This window comes from Aquarana catesbeiana, linkage group LG02, assembly GCF_042186555.1.
Source record: "Aquarana catesbeiana isolate 2022-GZ linkage group LG02, ASM4218655v1, whole genome shotgun sequence".
Taxonomy (NCBI): Eukaryota; Metazoa; Chordata; class Amphibia; order Anura; family Ranidae; genus Aquarana; species Aquarana catesbeiana.
Window position 1 is genome coordinate 404439974 of NC_133325.1, and position 13183 is coordinate 404453156.

At 47.9% G+C, this 13183-nt stretch overlaps 1 protein-coding gene across 1 annotated transcript in view; it reads left to right on the plus strand.

Moving 5' to 3' along the window:
* Positions 1-10111: 10111 nt before the first annotated feature.
* Positions 10112-13183, plus strand: part of RNF19B (ring finger protein 19B) — a 41198-nt gene continuing 38126 nt past the window's right edge. The window contains exon 1 of the mRNA XM_073615340.1: positions 10112-10698. Coding sequence (XP_073471441.1) covers positions 10199-10698 — 500 coding nt within the window. The 5' untranslated portion in view covers positions 10112-10198. The remainder of the gene's footprint in view (positions 10699-13183) is intronic.

A 13183-nucleotide genomic window follows, 5' to 3' on the forward strand; every position in this document is an offset into this window, starting at 1 on the left:
AACTCTAATGACAAAAAGGGTAACTTGACATCACCCCTTTTCTATTCTCCTTGCTTATGAGATGCAGGTATGGATTTGAGGGATGAGGGTAAATAGAGAAGACTTATCCTCCTCTGACAACCCGCGGTCAGGGATAGTACTCTTTGAAGTATCGGCTGTTCACTTGTTTGCAAGGACCCAGAATCAGGGAGGGGATGATGTCAAAGGGGCAAATTGATAAGGTTGGAAATAATGGGTTAGAGTTCTACTTAAGTTGTTTTTCATTTCTCTGCATTACGTGTACGTGTCAGCATATGTTGCAAGACTAGCTTAAGGTTTTCCAGATGTAAGTCCAGCGTGATGTATGTTGAAATATACTGCTTGTTACCTTATATGGAAAATTGCTGAAATATGTGTTTCTGTAACCAGCCCTATAAAAAGCTCCAATAAAGCAGTTCAGTTCAGACAGTACGGGACCTTTAAGGCTCGGAACTGATATACAGAAACTCCTGATTCTGTGTCTTACTTCTTTGAGAGCTAAATTTGGCAAAGCAATATAAACTAGAGGCAATTCAGTTGAGAACTGCACTTAACAATTGTAAACTTTTTTTTCATGCAGCCTGTGGGCTGAACGAAAAAAAGATATTGATCGGTGGGTATGCCCACCATTAGAATACCTCCCTTCATCCACCCACTTCCAATGATGGGCATACATGCACCATTTATATATGCCGAAGCATGGGGACATCCTCCCGCAAAAGGCAGGAGCAAATCGCTCCTCCACCCACTGCTGCCCCCACGCTTCGGCATATATGCTGAAGTATGTAACTGTGGTGGTGAAATCACCTCCGACAGCGCTGGAGTCACGGCTTTATATATCGTGGGAGCAAACGCTGTTGCTGTCAAGATAAATAAATCCGCGCTGCAACTGAATGGCGTACCTGCTAAGCAAATGATGGTTAACCAAAAAACAAAGTAACATTACAATATAACAGTAATACTTACCATACCTGCTAAGCAAATACAAAAAAAACATAGTAAAAAATAAAACATTTAACGCAACCTGTGCCTACCTAAAATATATATATGCCGAAGCATGGGGGCATCCTCCCACAAAAGGCAGGAGCAAATCGCTCCTCCACCCAGTGCTGCCCCCACGCTTCGGCATATATGCTGAAGTATGTAACTGTGGTGGTGAAATCACCTCCGACAGCGCTGGAGTCACGGCTTTATATATCGTGGGAGCAAACGATGTTGCTGTCAAGATAAATAAATCCGCGCTGCAACTGAATGGCGTACCTGCTAAGCAAATGATGGTTAACAATAAAACAAAGTAACATTACAGTATAACAGTAAGACTTACCATACCTGCAAAGCAAATACAAAAAAAAACATAGTAAAAAATAAAACATTTAACACAACCTGTGCCTAAAATATATATGCTGAAGCATGGGGGCATCCTCCCACAAAAGGCAGGAGCAAATCGCTCCTCCACCCACTGCTGCCCCCACGCTTCGGCATATATGCTGAAGTATGTAACTGTGGTGGTGAAATCACCTCCGACAGCGCTGGAGTCACGGCTTTATGTATCGTGGGAGCAAACGCTGTTGCTGTCAAGATAAATAAATCCGCTCTGCAGCTGAATGGCGTACCTGAAAACAATAAAATGGTTACCAACAAAACACAGTAAACAGTAAAGTATAAAAAAATTGCATATCTGAAAAGCAAACATGGTAAAACATAATAACAATAAAACCATGCAGAATAGAATACAGTAAAAAAGAGCAAAACAATAGAGAGAGAATAGAGAGAGAGAGAACAATTAAACAACAACAACTATTTTTGTTTTTTTTTATTTTATATTTTTTTTGTGTTTTTATTTTTTTTATTTTTATACACTTTTTTTAGTAACTTTAACTTTTGTAACTGGTACCAGGTTTGGGTCTCTCAAAATGCGATGGCATCTTGGGAGACCCTGTGAAAGTGTGTCCTAGTCTGTGCAGTGCTGTACCCTACGCTAATACTCAACTAGTGTATGGTAGCGTTCAAAACATTCACCCATGCAAAGACCAGGATTGCCAGGACAGGAGGGACAATAACACCGGGTGTCACGCCTAAATCCGCGCTTGCTACAGACACGACATCTTTTTTGGGGGCCTCGTTGGGTAGGGGTACTCGGGAGGGCATAAGGAAAATGCCTCTCATGCAGCTGGCCTACTGCATTTGGTTGGGGATGGTGAGGTGGAGCACCGTCTGGATACAGAAGGGCTCTGACGATCTCTTTCTGGAATTTAAGGAAGGATCCAGTCCGTCCTGAAGCTCTGTATAGCACACGAGCGTTCGGCAAAGCCAATTGAAATAAATAAACAGACCCTGGCCTTATGGGCAACTAGGTACGGCGCCAACAACTGGTCGTTGAGGTCCACCCCTCCCAAATTTTGGTTATATTCGTGGACACAGAGGGGTTTCTCCACAACACCAGTCGCCGTAGTAATTTGGGTCGTCGTGTCTGCATGAAGTGAGGTGAGAACGAAAACATTCTTCTTATCCCTCCACTTCATAGCGAGCAAGTTATTACACTTCAAGCAGGCTCTCTCCCCCAGCCTAAGACGGGAATCTACAAGCCGCTGAGGAAAGCCCCGGCGATTAGGTCGCACGGTGCCACATGATCCAATCTGCTGATCAAACAAGTGACTAAAAAGTGGCACGCTCGTGTAATAATTGTCCACGTACAAGTGGTACCCCTTTCCGAATAAGAGTGACACCAAGTCCCACACTATCTTGCCAGCGCTTCCTATGTAGTCAGGGCAGTTTGTCGGCTCTACGTGACTATCTTTGCCCTCGTAAACCATAAAACTACATGTATAGCCTGTGGCCCTGTCACAGAGCTTATACATCTTGACCCCGTATCTGGCACGCTTGCTGGGAAGGTACTGTTTGAATGACAAGCGGCCAGAAAATTTAATCAGGGACTCATCAATGCAGACAACTTGACGGGGAGTAAACAAGTCTGCAAACGTTGGTTGAAGTGGTTTACTAGGGGCCGAATTTTGTAGAGCCGATCGTATCCAGGGTCTCCACGAGGACGACAGAGTTCATTGTCGTTGAAGTGCATGAACCGCAAAATCTGCTCGTATCGTGCCCTGGCCATGGAAGCAGAGAACACGGACGCATGGTAAATTGGGTCAGTGGACCAATATGACCGCAACTTACTCTTTTTATTCAAGCCCATGTTGAGGGAAAGGCCCAGAAAGATCTTAAATTCGGAGACCGTAATTGGTCTCCAATCTCTGGCAAGGGAGGACTGGGGATTAGCGGCGATGTGTTGACCAGCGTATAAATTGCTTTGGTCCACAATGGATCTATAGAGATCTTCGGTGAAAAACAGTGAATAAAAATCCAGTGGCGTAAAATCAACTGTTTCCACTTGAATTCCGGGTTGGCCAGTGAAAGGAGGAAGTATGGGTGCTGCAGAAGTGGTGGGTTCCCAATTCGGATTGGCGAATGCAGCAGGAAGGGCACTATGGGCACGATGGGCCTGTCTTTGTCTTCTTGGTGACAGCGGGACACTACTTGTGCTTGCCACCTCGCCAGCTTGAACTGCACTTATGGGACTCGCCACGTCACCAAGTGTTACTGCAGTGCTGGATGTACGACCAGGGTGTACTAGGCCGCTGGTGCTTGCCAGTTCACCAGAAGGAATAGCGGCACTAGTACTTCTCTGCTCCATACGAGAGCCCTGCGGTTCTTGCACTTCAAGGACAGAAGAAGATTGGGGTCTGGTACGCCTGACCTTAGCAGGGACCACAACTCCGTCGTCAGAGCTATCTGTCATGGAGCCGCTGTCCTCTACAGGATCGTATTCTGAGCCTGAATCTGACAGATGAGTGACTTCCTCTTCACTATCTGTCATGCTCAGAAACGTGTAGGCCTCTTCACTAGTGTACCTTCGATTTGCCATTTTGGGCTATAAATTTAGGGGTACACTAGTGAGACTCACAGGCAAAAAATCTCCTGTCAGCGACTGTATCAAAACGCTACCAAAAAACTGTTAGCGATCGCAGGGATCAGGCCTGACTCTGCGAACGCTGCAGTTATGTGTGCTTAGTGTTTTGTAAGTGTCAGTGATCGATCGATACTGCACTTGGGTGGGCTGGGCTGGGCCGAGGGGCAAAACGCAGGTGCTAGCAGGTATCTGGGCTGATCCCGCTAACACTGTGTTTATGGGAACCCTAAACTGCTGGGGAGTATAGATCTGATCGGATCAGATATCGATCCGCTCAGATACTATAGCACTAAGGGAGGTGTATGCTGCGTGCGTGGGTGTTAGCGGTACTGGCACTAACCTGACGCTGCCTGGGGCGATGCAGACCTTATTTGACCCTAAAAACTTAACTTATATCTCTGCCGGGCAATTAGGGGATTAAACCTGTATAAGGTAATAAACGGCGGGTGCCCTAAAACTATAATAAACTATAATAAACAAACCAACTAACCAGCGTCACCCATAACAATTATACGGTGATCGCTGGTGAAAGGGTTAACTAGGGGGCAATCAGGGGGTTAAAACCTTTAGCAGGTAGTATATGGGGGTCCCTGTCGCTATAAAACACTGACAGCGAACCTATATACTTACCTCCCTAACTAGCATCACCTGTGTCACTAATAAAGCGATCAGAAACGATCGCTTAGCAACACTGGTGACGGGAGGCGATCAAGGGGTTAACCTTTATTAGGGGGGGTTAGGGGGGTACCCTGGACCTAAAGGGGGGTACCCCAGACCTAAAGGGGGCTAACCTAACTGCCCTAACAGTTATAACTGTCACAAACTGACACCAATGCAGAAAAAAAAAAAACTGCTATTGGTGTCAGTGTGACAGGGGGTACAGGGGGGTGATTGGGGGGTGAAAAGTGTGCCTGGCGTGTTCTACTGACAGTGTAGTGTTGGTGCACTTACTTGGATGTCTTCTCTCCTCGGCGCCGGATCAAAAAGACCGGTTCGAGGAGGGATGACATCACTTCCTGTGCCTCTGTTTAAATTACAGAGACACAGGAAGGATTTTCATTCGCCGGGAGCGATCGGGAGGGGGTGGCCACGAATGGATGGCCTCCCCCTCACCTCTCATCGCCCGGGAAGAGATGGCGACCACCTGTGGCACCGGGGGGGGGGTCCAATCGGACCCCCCGCCCGCGGAAGGCAGATCACGTGTATGTACGTGATTCTGCCTGTCCGTGCCACCTTGCCGACGTACATCGGCGTGAGGCGGTCGTCAAGTGGTTAATTGCTAAATAATTCAGGTTCTCTGATAAACGGACCAGCTAAGATTGACTGTCTTCTGAAATGATTCAGTGTGTGTCTCTCTCTCTGCTAGCAAATCGTAAGTGAAAGTAAGTTGGCTGTACGTGTGTACTTAGTTCTAGCTATTTTACTGCCCCTCCTCTTTGGTTACAATCGGCCAATAACATTCATCATCATCATTATTTTTATTTTACTTCCCCCACCCAATTCCAGCAGCGATCTTTTCTCTCTATGTCGAATCTTTTCTCTCTATGTCGAATCTTTTCTCTCTATGTAGAATAATCTTGGACTAATAGAGTTAAGGTTAGGCACATTCGACCACAGGTTCAATAGACACAGATTGTTATTGTCAGTGTCATGTCGAATCTCCTATCTATATCGAACTGTTGTCGCAACGAAAACAAAGCATTTGTTTATGTCGGATCTTTCGGTTTTCGTATTCTGCACTTTCGATAACGAAAATACCTGAAATTCGGACGAAAATGCATTCGGACGAAAACGAATGCACATACGTATCCCTTATACTCCATGATGCACTCCATGCATGCCTCATACACTCTCCTATACTCCATAGCGCACTCCATGCATGCCCCATTAACTCTCCTATACTTCATAGCACACTCCATGCATGCTCACACTCTCCTATACACCATAGCGCACTCCATGCATGCCCCATACACTCTCCTATACCCCATAACACACGCCATGCATGCCCCATACACTCCCCTATACTCTATAGCGCACTCCATGCACGCCCCATACACTCTACTATACCCCATAGCGCACACCATGCATGCCCCATTAACTCACCTATAAGATAGTTGCCAACAGTCCCGATTTTACCAAGACAATCCCGATTTTGGGACCCTCACCCCGATCGGAGGCTGTCCCGATTTGGGATTTTGCTCAGGGAAATCGAGAATGTTCCCTTTTTCATTTTTGGAGCATCTGGCTTCAGCAAAATGGCCACAGGCGCCGCCGCTAGATTGTTCCCCCTTGTGTTCAGTGGAGAGAGGAAGGGGGCTCAATCCGTGCAGCCAATGAATCGGCTTCTCCTCTCACAATACTGAAGCTGGGGTTAGCTGCACGGATCGGCCCCTCCCCTCTCCACTGAACACACGGCGCCGGCTGCTCATGCCATGTTCCTTCTGCTCTTGTCTCTGCAGCAATTTAAATTTAATGTACAGTAGGGGAGTCAAGTATATACAGGAGGAGGGGGGGTTAGCTATATACAGGAGGAGGGGGGTTAACTATATACAGGAGGGGGAGTTAGCTATATACAGGAGGAGGGTGGGTTAGCTATATACAGGAGGAGGGGGGTTAACTATATACAGGAGGAGAGGGGTTAGCTATATACAGGAGGGGGGGTAGCTATATACAGGAGGAGGGGGGTTAGCTATATACAGGAGGAGGGGGGTTAGCTATATACAGGAGGAGGGGGGTTAGCTATATACAGGAGGAGGGGGGTTAACTATATACAGGAGGGGGAGAGTTAACTATGTACAGGAGGGGGGTTAACTATATACAGAAGGAGGGGGGGGCTAGCTATATACAGGAGGAGGGGGGTTAACTATATACAGGAGGGGGAGGGTTAACTATGTACAGGAGGGGGGGGGGTTAACTATATACAGGAGGGGAGTTAACTATATACAGGAGGGGGGTTACCTATATACAGGAGGGTTAACTATGTACAGGAGGGGGGGTTAACTATTTACAGGAGGGGGGTAACTATTTACAGGAGGGGGGTTAACTATGTACAGGAGAGGTTACTATGTACAGGGGGGGAAACTATGTATAGGGGGGATACTTTGTACAGGGGGGGTAACTATGCATAGGGGGGTGACTATGTACAGGGGGGTAACTAGGGGGAGAGGGGAAACTATGTACAGGGGGGGTAACTATGGCTCTGCCTGGGACACTGATGTGAGGACTGAGGCTGGGAACACTGGTGTAAGGACTGACTCTGCTGGGGGCACCTGATGCAAGGAGGGACTCTGCTGGGGGCACCTGATGCAAGGAGGGACTCTGCTGGGGGCACCTGATGCAAGGAGGGACTCTGCTGGGGGCACCTGATCCAAGGACGGACTCTGCTGGGGGCACCTGATGCAAGGAGGGACTCTGCTGGGGGCACCTGAAGCAAGGACGGACTCTGCTGGGGGCACCTGATGCAAGGACGGACTCTGCTGGGGGCACCTGATGCAAGGAAGAACTCTGCTGGTGGCAGGCGACGTGGCTAGTGACATGCACAGGGATCCCACTGATTCGGCATTATGGTGAGTTGAATGATTTAATTTTATATTACAATGTAATAATAGAAATAATGCACTTCAATCATCCTGACACCATAACAATCATGGTGCCGGGATAATTGAAGCGCTAACACCAGGTGTTTGGAGTATCTTTATCTGCAGATTATTAAACTTTCTAGAATACACATATTTCTATTGTTGTGTAGGATCTGGGGCTGCTGTCCCTTCATTCCTCTCTCCCCCTTTCCCTCTCCATCCCTCATTCATCTCAGACTCTAACCACACCGCCTTTGAGCCACGCCAATTTAAGCCACGCCCACTATTTCACATAAACCACGATCATTTTTGTGGCGGCGTGCTTTGTGCACCGCAGTTTTCTTTTTTTTGCTATGCCACATCTACAAACGCATGCCCCACCCCCTAATTATTATACAGCTCCGCCTACAGCCAAAAAAGTGTCCCACAAATTTTTTTTCCAATGTTGGCAACTATGGTAGGGATCCGGTGCGTCCTGCTTCACCGTTTCTGGTCTGAGTTCAGCCCAAATTTTTGGCTGAATTCGGACCTGAAACAGACCAAAAAATGCACAGGACCCCTCTGCAAATTTGCACCGGAGCCGCAGCGGAGATATGTGAACTGGCTCCATAGAGAGCCAGTCAAAATCTCCTGCTATTGCGAATTGGATGTGAGAAACAAATTCGCAATGGTGTGAACCCAGCCTCAGAGTGACCAGACAATGGAAAACCTGTTAGATCTGTCATGACAGCACAGCCATCTACTATACACAGAGCCAGTGGCGTCACTAGGGGGTGGCTTTTGGGGCTATAGCCCCAAATCTGGGGCCCATAGCCCCAAGTTTCTGCAGGAGGGGAGGCTCTCTGGGGACCCTGATGTAAGTGGGGGGCTCTCTGGGAACCCTTATGCAAGGGGGAGGCTCTCTGGGGACCCTGATTTTAAGGGGGGGCTCTCTGGGGACCCTGATTTAAGGGAGAGGCTCTCTGGGGACCCTAATGTAATGGGGGCTCTCTAGGGACCCTTATGTGAGTGGGGGGCTCTCTGGGGACCCTGATGCAAGGGGGGGCTCTCTGGGGACCCTGATGTAAGGGGGCCTCTCTGGGGACCCAGATGTAAGGGGGGGCTCTCTGGGGACCCTGATGTAAGGGGGGCTCTCTGGGGACCCTGATGTAAGCGGGGGCTCTCTGGGGATATATATATATATATATATATATATATATATATATACACACACACGCGTATATTGCTCTATATACATGTGTATGCCCGCCCAAGCGTATGACTTTCTTTACTACGCTGCTATGGGCTCTAGCCCCAGATCTTTTGTAGACCTAGCAACACCCCTGCACAGAGCACAACTGCATACCTCCCAACTTTCTGAGATGGGAATTAGGGACAACTATTAGCAAAAGTATGTGGGCATAGGACACACCCATAGCTCCCAACTGTCCCAGATTTTGAGTGACTGTCCCTGATTTGGAGCAATGTCCCCTCGGTCCCTCATTCCTCCTCATTTGTCTCTCATTTTGGTCTGATCCATATAGTTGTATATAAAATGCACTTTTTATCTATCAAAATTGTTTTCCAGCACTAAACCTTTCAAGTTCTAAATGGCTGCATTTGTAAATTTCAAAAGTCAATATATTATAAAGGAATAGTAGTGGTAAAAAAAGCACTTGTGGGTTGAACCAATCTTTTATTTAATAGTGTGAACCCAGCCTTAACCTGTAATAACGCTTGCCTGTAGGTACTGTGAACATCTACTAAACTTGCACTGCTTAGGAGATGCAGCTGGTGACGTCACTGGCGCATGTGCTCTGAAGGTCCGGCATACGGTGCCGGACCTTCAGAGCCCATGCTGTAAATGGTGGCTCCTGTGCAGAAGCAATGTCATTGCACCCCTGGCTACTCGTGTAGTTGGAGGTTACGTACCCGGAAGAAAGACTGGGTGAAGATGGAAGCCCTGTCAGCAGTGACAGTGCGCCACTGGAGGGCTTCATTTTAAGGTAAATCATTTTAAGGCATAATGTGGTAGTATGCGATGCATACTAGCACATTATAACATTGCCTTGCAGGAGAATTTTTTTTTTCTTCAACTGTGATTTACTCCCGCTTTAAACCCACAAGTGCATTTTTTTTAACCACTACTATTCCTTTATACTGGTTTTTGAAATTTACAAATGCAGAAATTTAGAAATTGGATGAAATATTTAGCACTGGGGAAACATTTTTGAAAGATAAAAAGTGCATTTTATTTACAATTATAAAGATGGCTCTAAAATGAGGGACAAATAAAGGAAAGAGGGACAGAGGGACTTTATTCCAAATCAGGGACAGTTGGGAGCTGATGCAGGGACTATGCAGCTGTATAGTGAAAGCTGTCAATTCATGTCCTTGTCACATGATAAATAAAAGAGCTACCGCCAGTAAGCAGAAAGCGTTCTAAACTACATCTGCGCATGGGCGCGGCCCTGACTGGGGCGTGGTCCCTGGTGCACGTCCTCCTGACGTATATCGGCCCTCGGGATAGATTCCATTCGCGCATGTGCATTCCTGTCACCAGGGTGGAGAAGCGTAGAGCCGTAGATCAGGCGTCTGCGCAGTGTGGACTTGGACTCTGATCACTTCCTGGTTTAGAAGTGTCGGGGTTCGTAAGATGACTGAAGGCTCCGCGGAGCCCCCTCCTTGCCCTGGGGCCCGACGTCGCCGGCTTCTCCTTTCCCTCCCCAATGTGTTCCCTGGAAGAACCCGCTCAGTGCCAGAGCCATCCATCCCATCCCCTCCTCCGTCACCTCCTCCTCTACCTCCTGCCGTAGTACCGGCCTCGGTTCCCCCGCCGCCCTCCTCCCCCGGCGGTCAGGACTCGCTCTTAGAATGTCCGCTATGTCTGGTCCGTCAGCCGCCCGAAGAGCTGCCCGAACTGCTGAGCTGCCGACACCGCTCCTGCCTGCGCTGCCTCCGCCAGTACCTGAGGATCGAGATCACCGAGAGCCGAGTGAACCTCCGCTGTCCTGAATGTGCCGAGCGCCTCAGTCCCCAACATGTCCGGGCCATCCTGAGGGATCCCCAGCTCACCCGCAAGTATGAGGAGTTCCTACTGCGCCGCTGCTTGGCTGCCGACCCGGACTGCAGGTGGTGCCCGGCCCCGGACTGCGGGTGAGAAGACTCAGGGCCTGTCACATTATCATTGATAGCCAAACGTCTGTTCTGATGGCCAGTGTCACTGGGTCTGGAAGTGAGGGAGAACCCTAAGGCTCCTTTCACACCGAGGGTCCGATTGGGACCACCTGTCGGACCATCCATGTCAATGTTCCTGTCCCCTAAAAACAGTCGGATGGAGATCTGTCCCCCCCCGTCTATCGAGCGACTGTCTGCTTTTCCATCTGATAGCCCACAGGCCCTGATCTGGTCCGCCTGTCAGTTTTTCAGACTGACCTGATCAGAGCCTCCATTCACCCCTATGTAACGGCGGATGCCAGTGGTGACATCTCCTGACATCTGATCCTGTCCGCAAAATCCAGACGGATGGTGGTCCTATTTATTTTCCATTCGTCTGGCGGACTGGATGAAAACAGACAGGCGGTCCGTTTTCATCCGATTTTCCTCCATAGAGAAGAGCGAGACTGTCTCCCCTCTGCAAAGTGAGTAGAGATGGACCTGTCATCCGCCTGCTCAGTGGGGATCAGCGGAGCGGTCCCCTGCTGAGGAAGCGGAGTCTGTCAAACAGGCGCCCGTGTGAAAGAGGCCTTGAAGAACAGCGAGCTGTGTCCGCTCTGTATGGCGGACACAGATCTGTCATCTGCCTGCTCAGCAGAGAGATTCGCTGGTGGATTGCACCAGTGTGAAAGGAGCTTAAATGTTGGTACTGAACAGAGGGGAAATCTTCCAATAGGGACACGTGCTCAGTGACAGCTGTCACTGCTTGGGGCTCACTACAAGGATGTATTTTTTTTTTTAAAGCGGAGGTTCACACAAAAATTGAACCTCCGCTTTTCGGAACCCTCCCCCCCTCCGGTGTCACATTTGGCACCTTTCAGGGGGGAGGGGGGTGCAGATACCTGTCTAAGACAGGTATTTGCACCCACTTCCGGCATAGACTCCCACGGGAGTCTACGCCCCCTCCCGTCCCCACTGCGCTGTCTGCTGGGACACACACGGGTCCCAGAGACAGCGGGGACCAGCTAGGAAGTGCAGCGTGACTCGCGCATGTGCAGTAGGGAACCGGGAAGTGAAGCCGCAGCGCTTCACTTCCTGATTCCCTTACAGAGAATGGCGGCGGCAGCACCCGAGGACCGAGGGACGATTCGGTCTGGGGTGCCGACATCGCTGGACCCTGGGACAGGTGAGTGTTCTTATTTTAAAAGTCAGCAGCTGCAGTATTTGTAGCTGCTGACTTTTATTATTTTTTTTTTTTTCGTGGGACTCCCTCTTTAATTTGGGCTTTAAGGGGGGGCAAAAAAAGCCACAGCTCAATTCCTTATTTTTACTGACCTGCTACAAATATGAACAGGCCCTAAGAGGGGAATTGCCTGGCTTTGGAGAGTTTTCTTCACTTCCTATTCTGTCATCAAGGCAGGAACTTGGTGGTTGTAAACCTCAGACATGAAATATGAACAAAGCATATTCCTCATAGTGTGTACTTGTCTCAATCCAGAGCACTAAGTGTCCATTTTTCTCTCTGCTCCCTTGTTCCTCTGCTATCCGCATGAGTCCCTTCTGACAAGTTTTCCTGACACCAAGAGAAAAATAGGGACCAGAGTGGGATCTCCAGCATACAGTCTGTAATTGACAGCCTGAGCTCTTTTGCTGTGTGAAGGGGGCGTGTCCCTTTCCTCCAATCAGCTCTCACTGAGATCTGCAGTGTGTAACTTCAGCTCTCCACCCCCTGATTTCTGACAGCTCAGAGGAGCTGCATAAAGTCTGGACTTTGAATGGATGTAGAGAAGACTGCAGTTAAAAAGGTACAGCTTATGTAGGAGGATTTTATTCATCTCTGTGTATCATCTGAGGCCAGTTCCTTACTGGGTATAGTATAATAAGTTTATGTTGTCACAACAGAAAGTGACATGATTGTAGGGCCAAGACACCCAAGTTCTCCGTATTTCTGGGTCCCTGATTTATACTTCCTCTTGATAATAATGAGCACTTACTGTAAAATATGATGTAGCCTCAGGCATTTTCATTAACGCACAAAGTGTATTTCCACTTTCACAGCTACATTGGGATAATCCCAATCTTATGTCTGTTACATGTTCATGTCGCATAACTTAACTACTTCCAGCCCAGGCCAATTCTGACATTTCTCTCCTACATGTAAAAAAACTGTGTTTTTTTTTTTTCTTTCTTAGCTGTAAAATTACTTAGAACCCCAGCGCATATATATTTTTTAATCGGAGGCCCTAGAGAATAAAATATTGGGATTTGCAATTTTTGTCACACTGTATTTGCGCAACGATTTTTCAAATACAATTTTTTTGGGTAAATAATACACTTTAATTTGAATGCAAAAAAAAAAAAACTAAATTTTTGGTAAAATATTAAAGATGTCATGCCGAGTAAATAGATACCGAACATGCCAAGCTTTAAAATTGCACATACTAATGGAATGGCGCCAAGCTAGGATACTTAAAAATCTCTATAG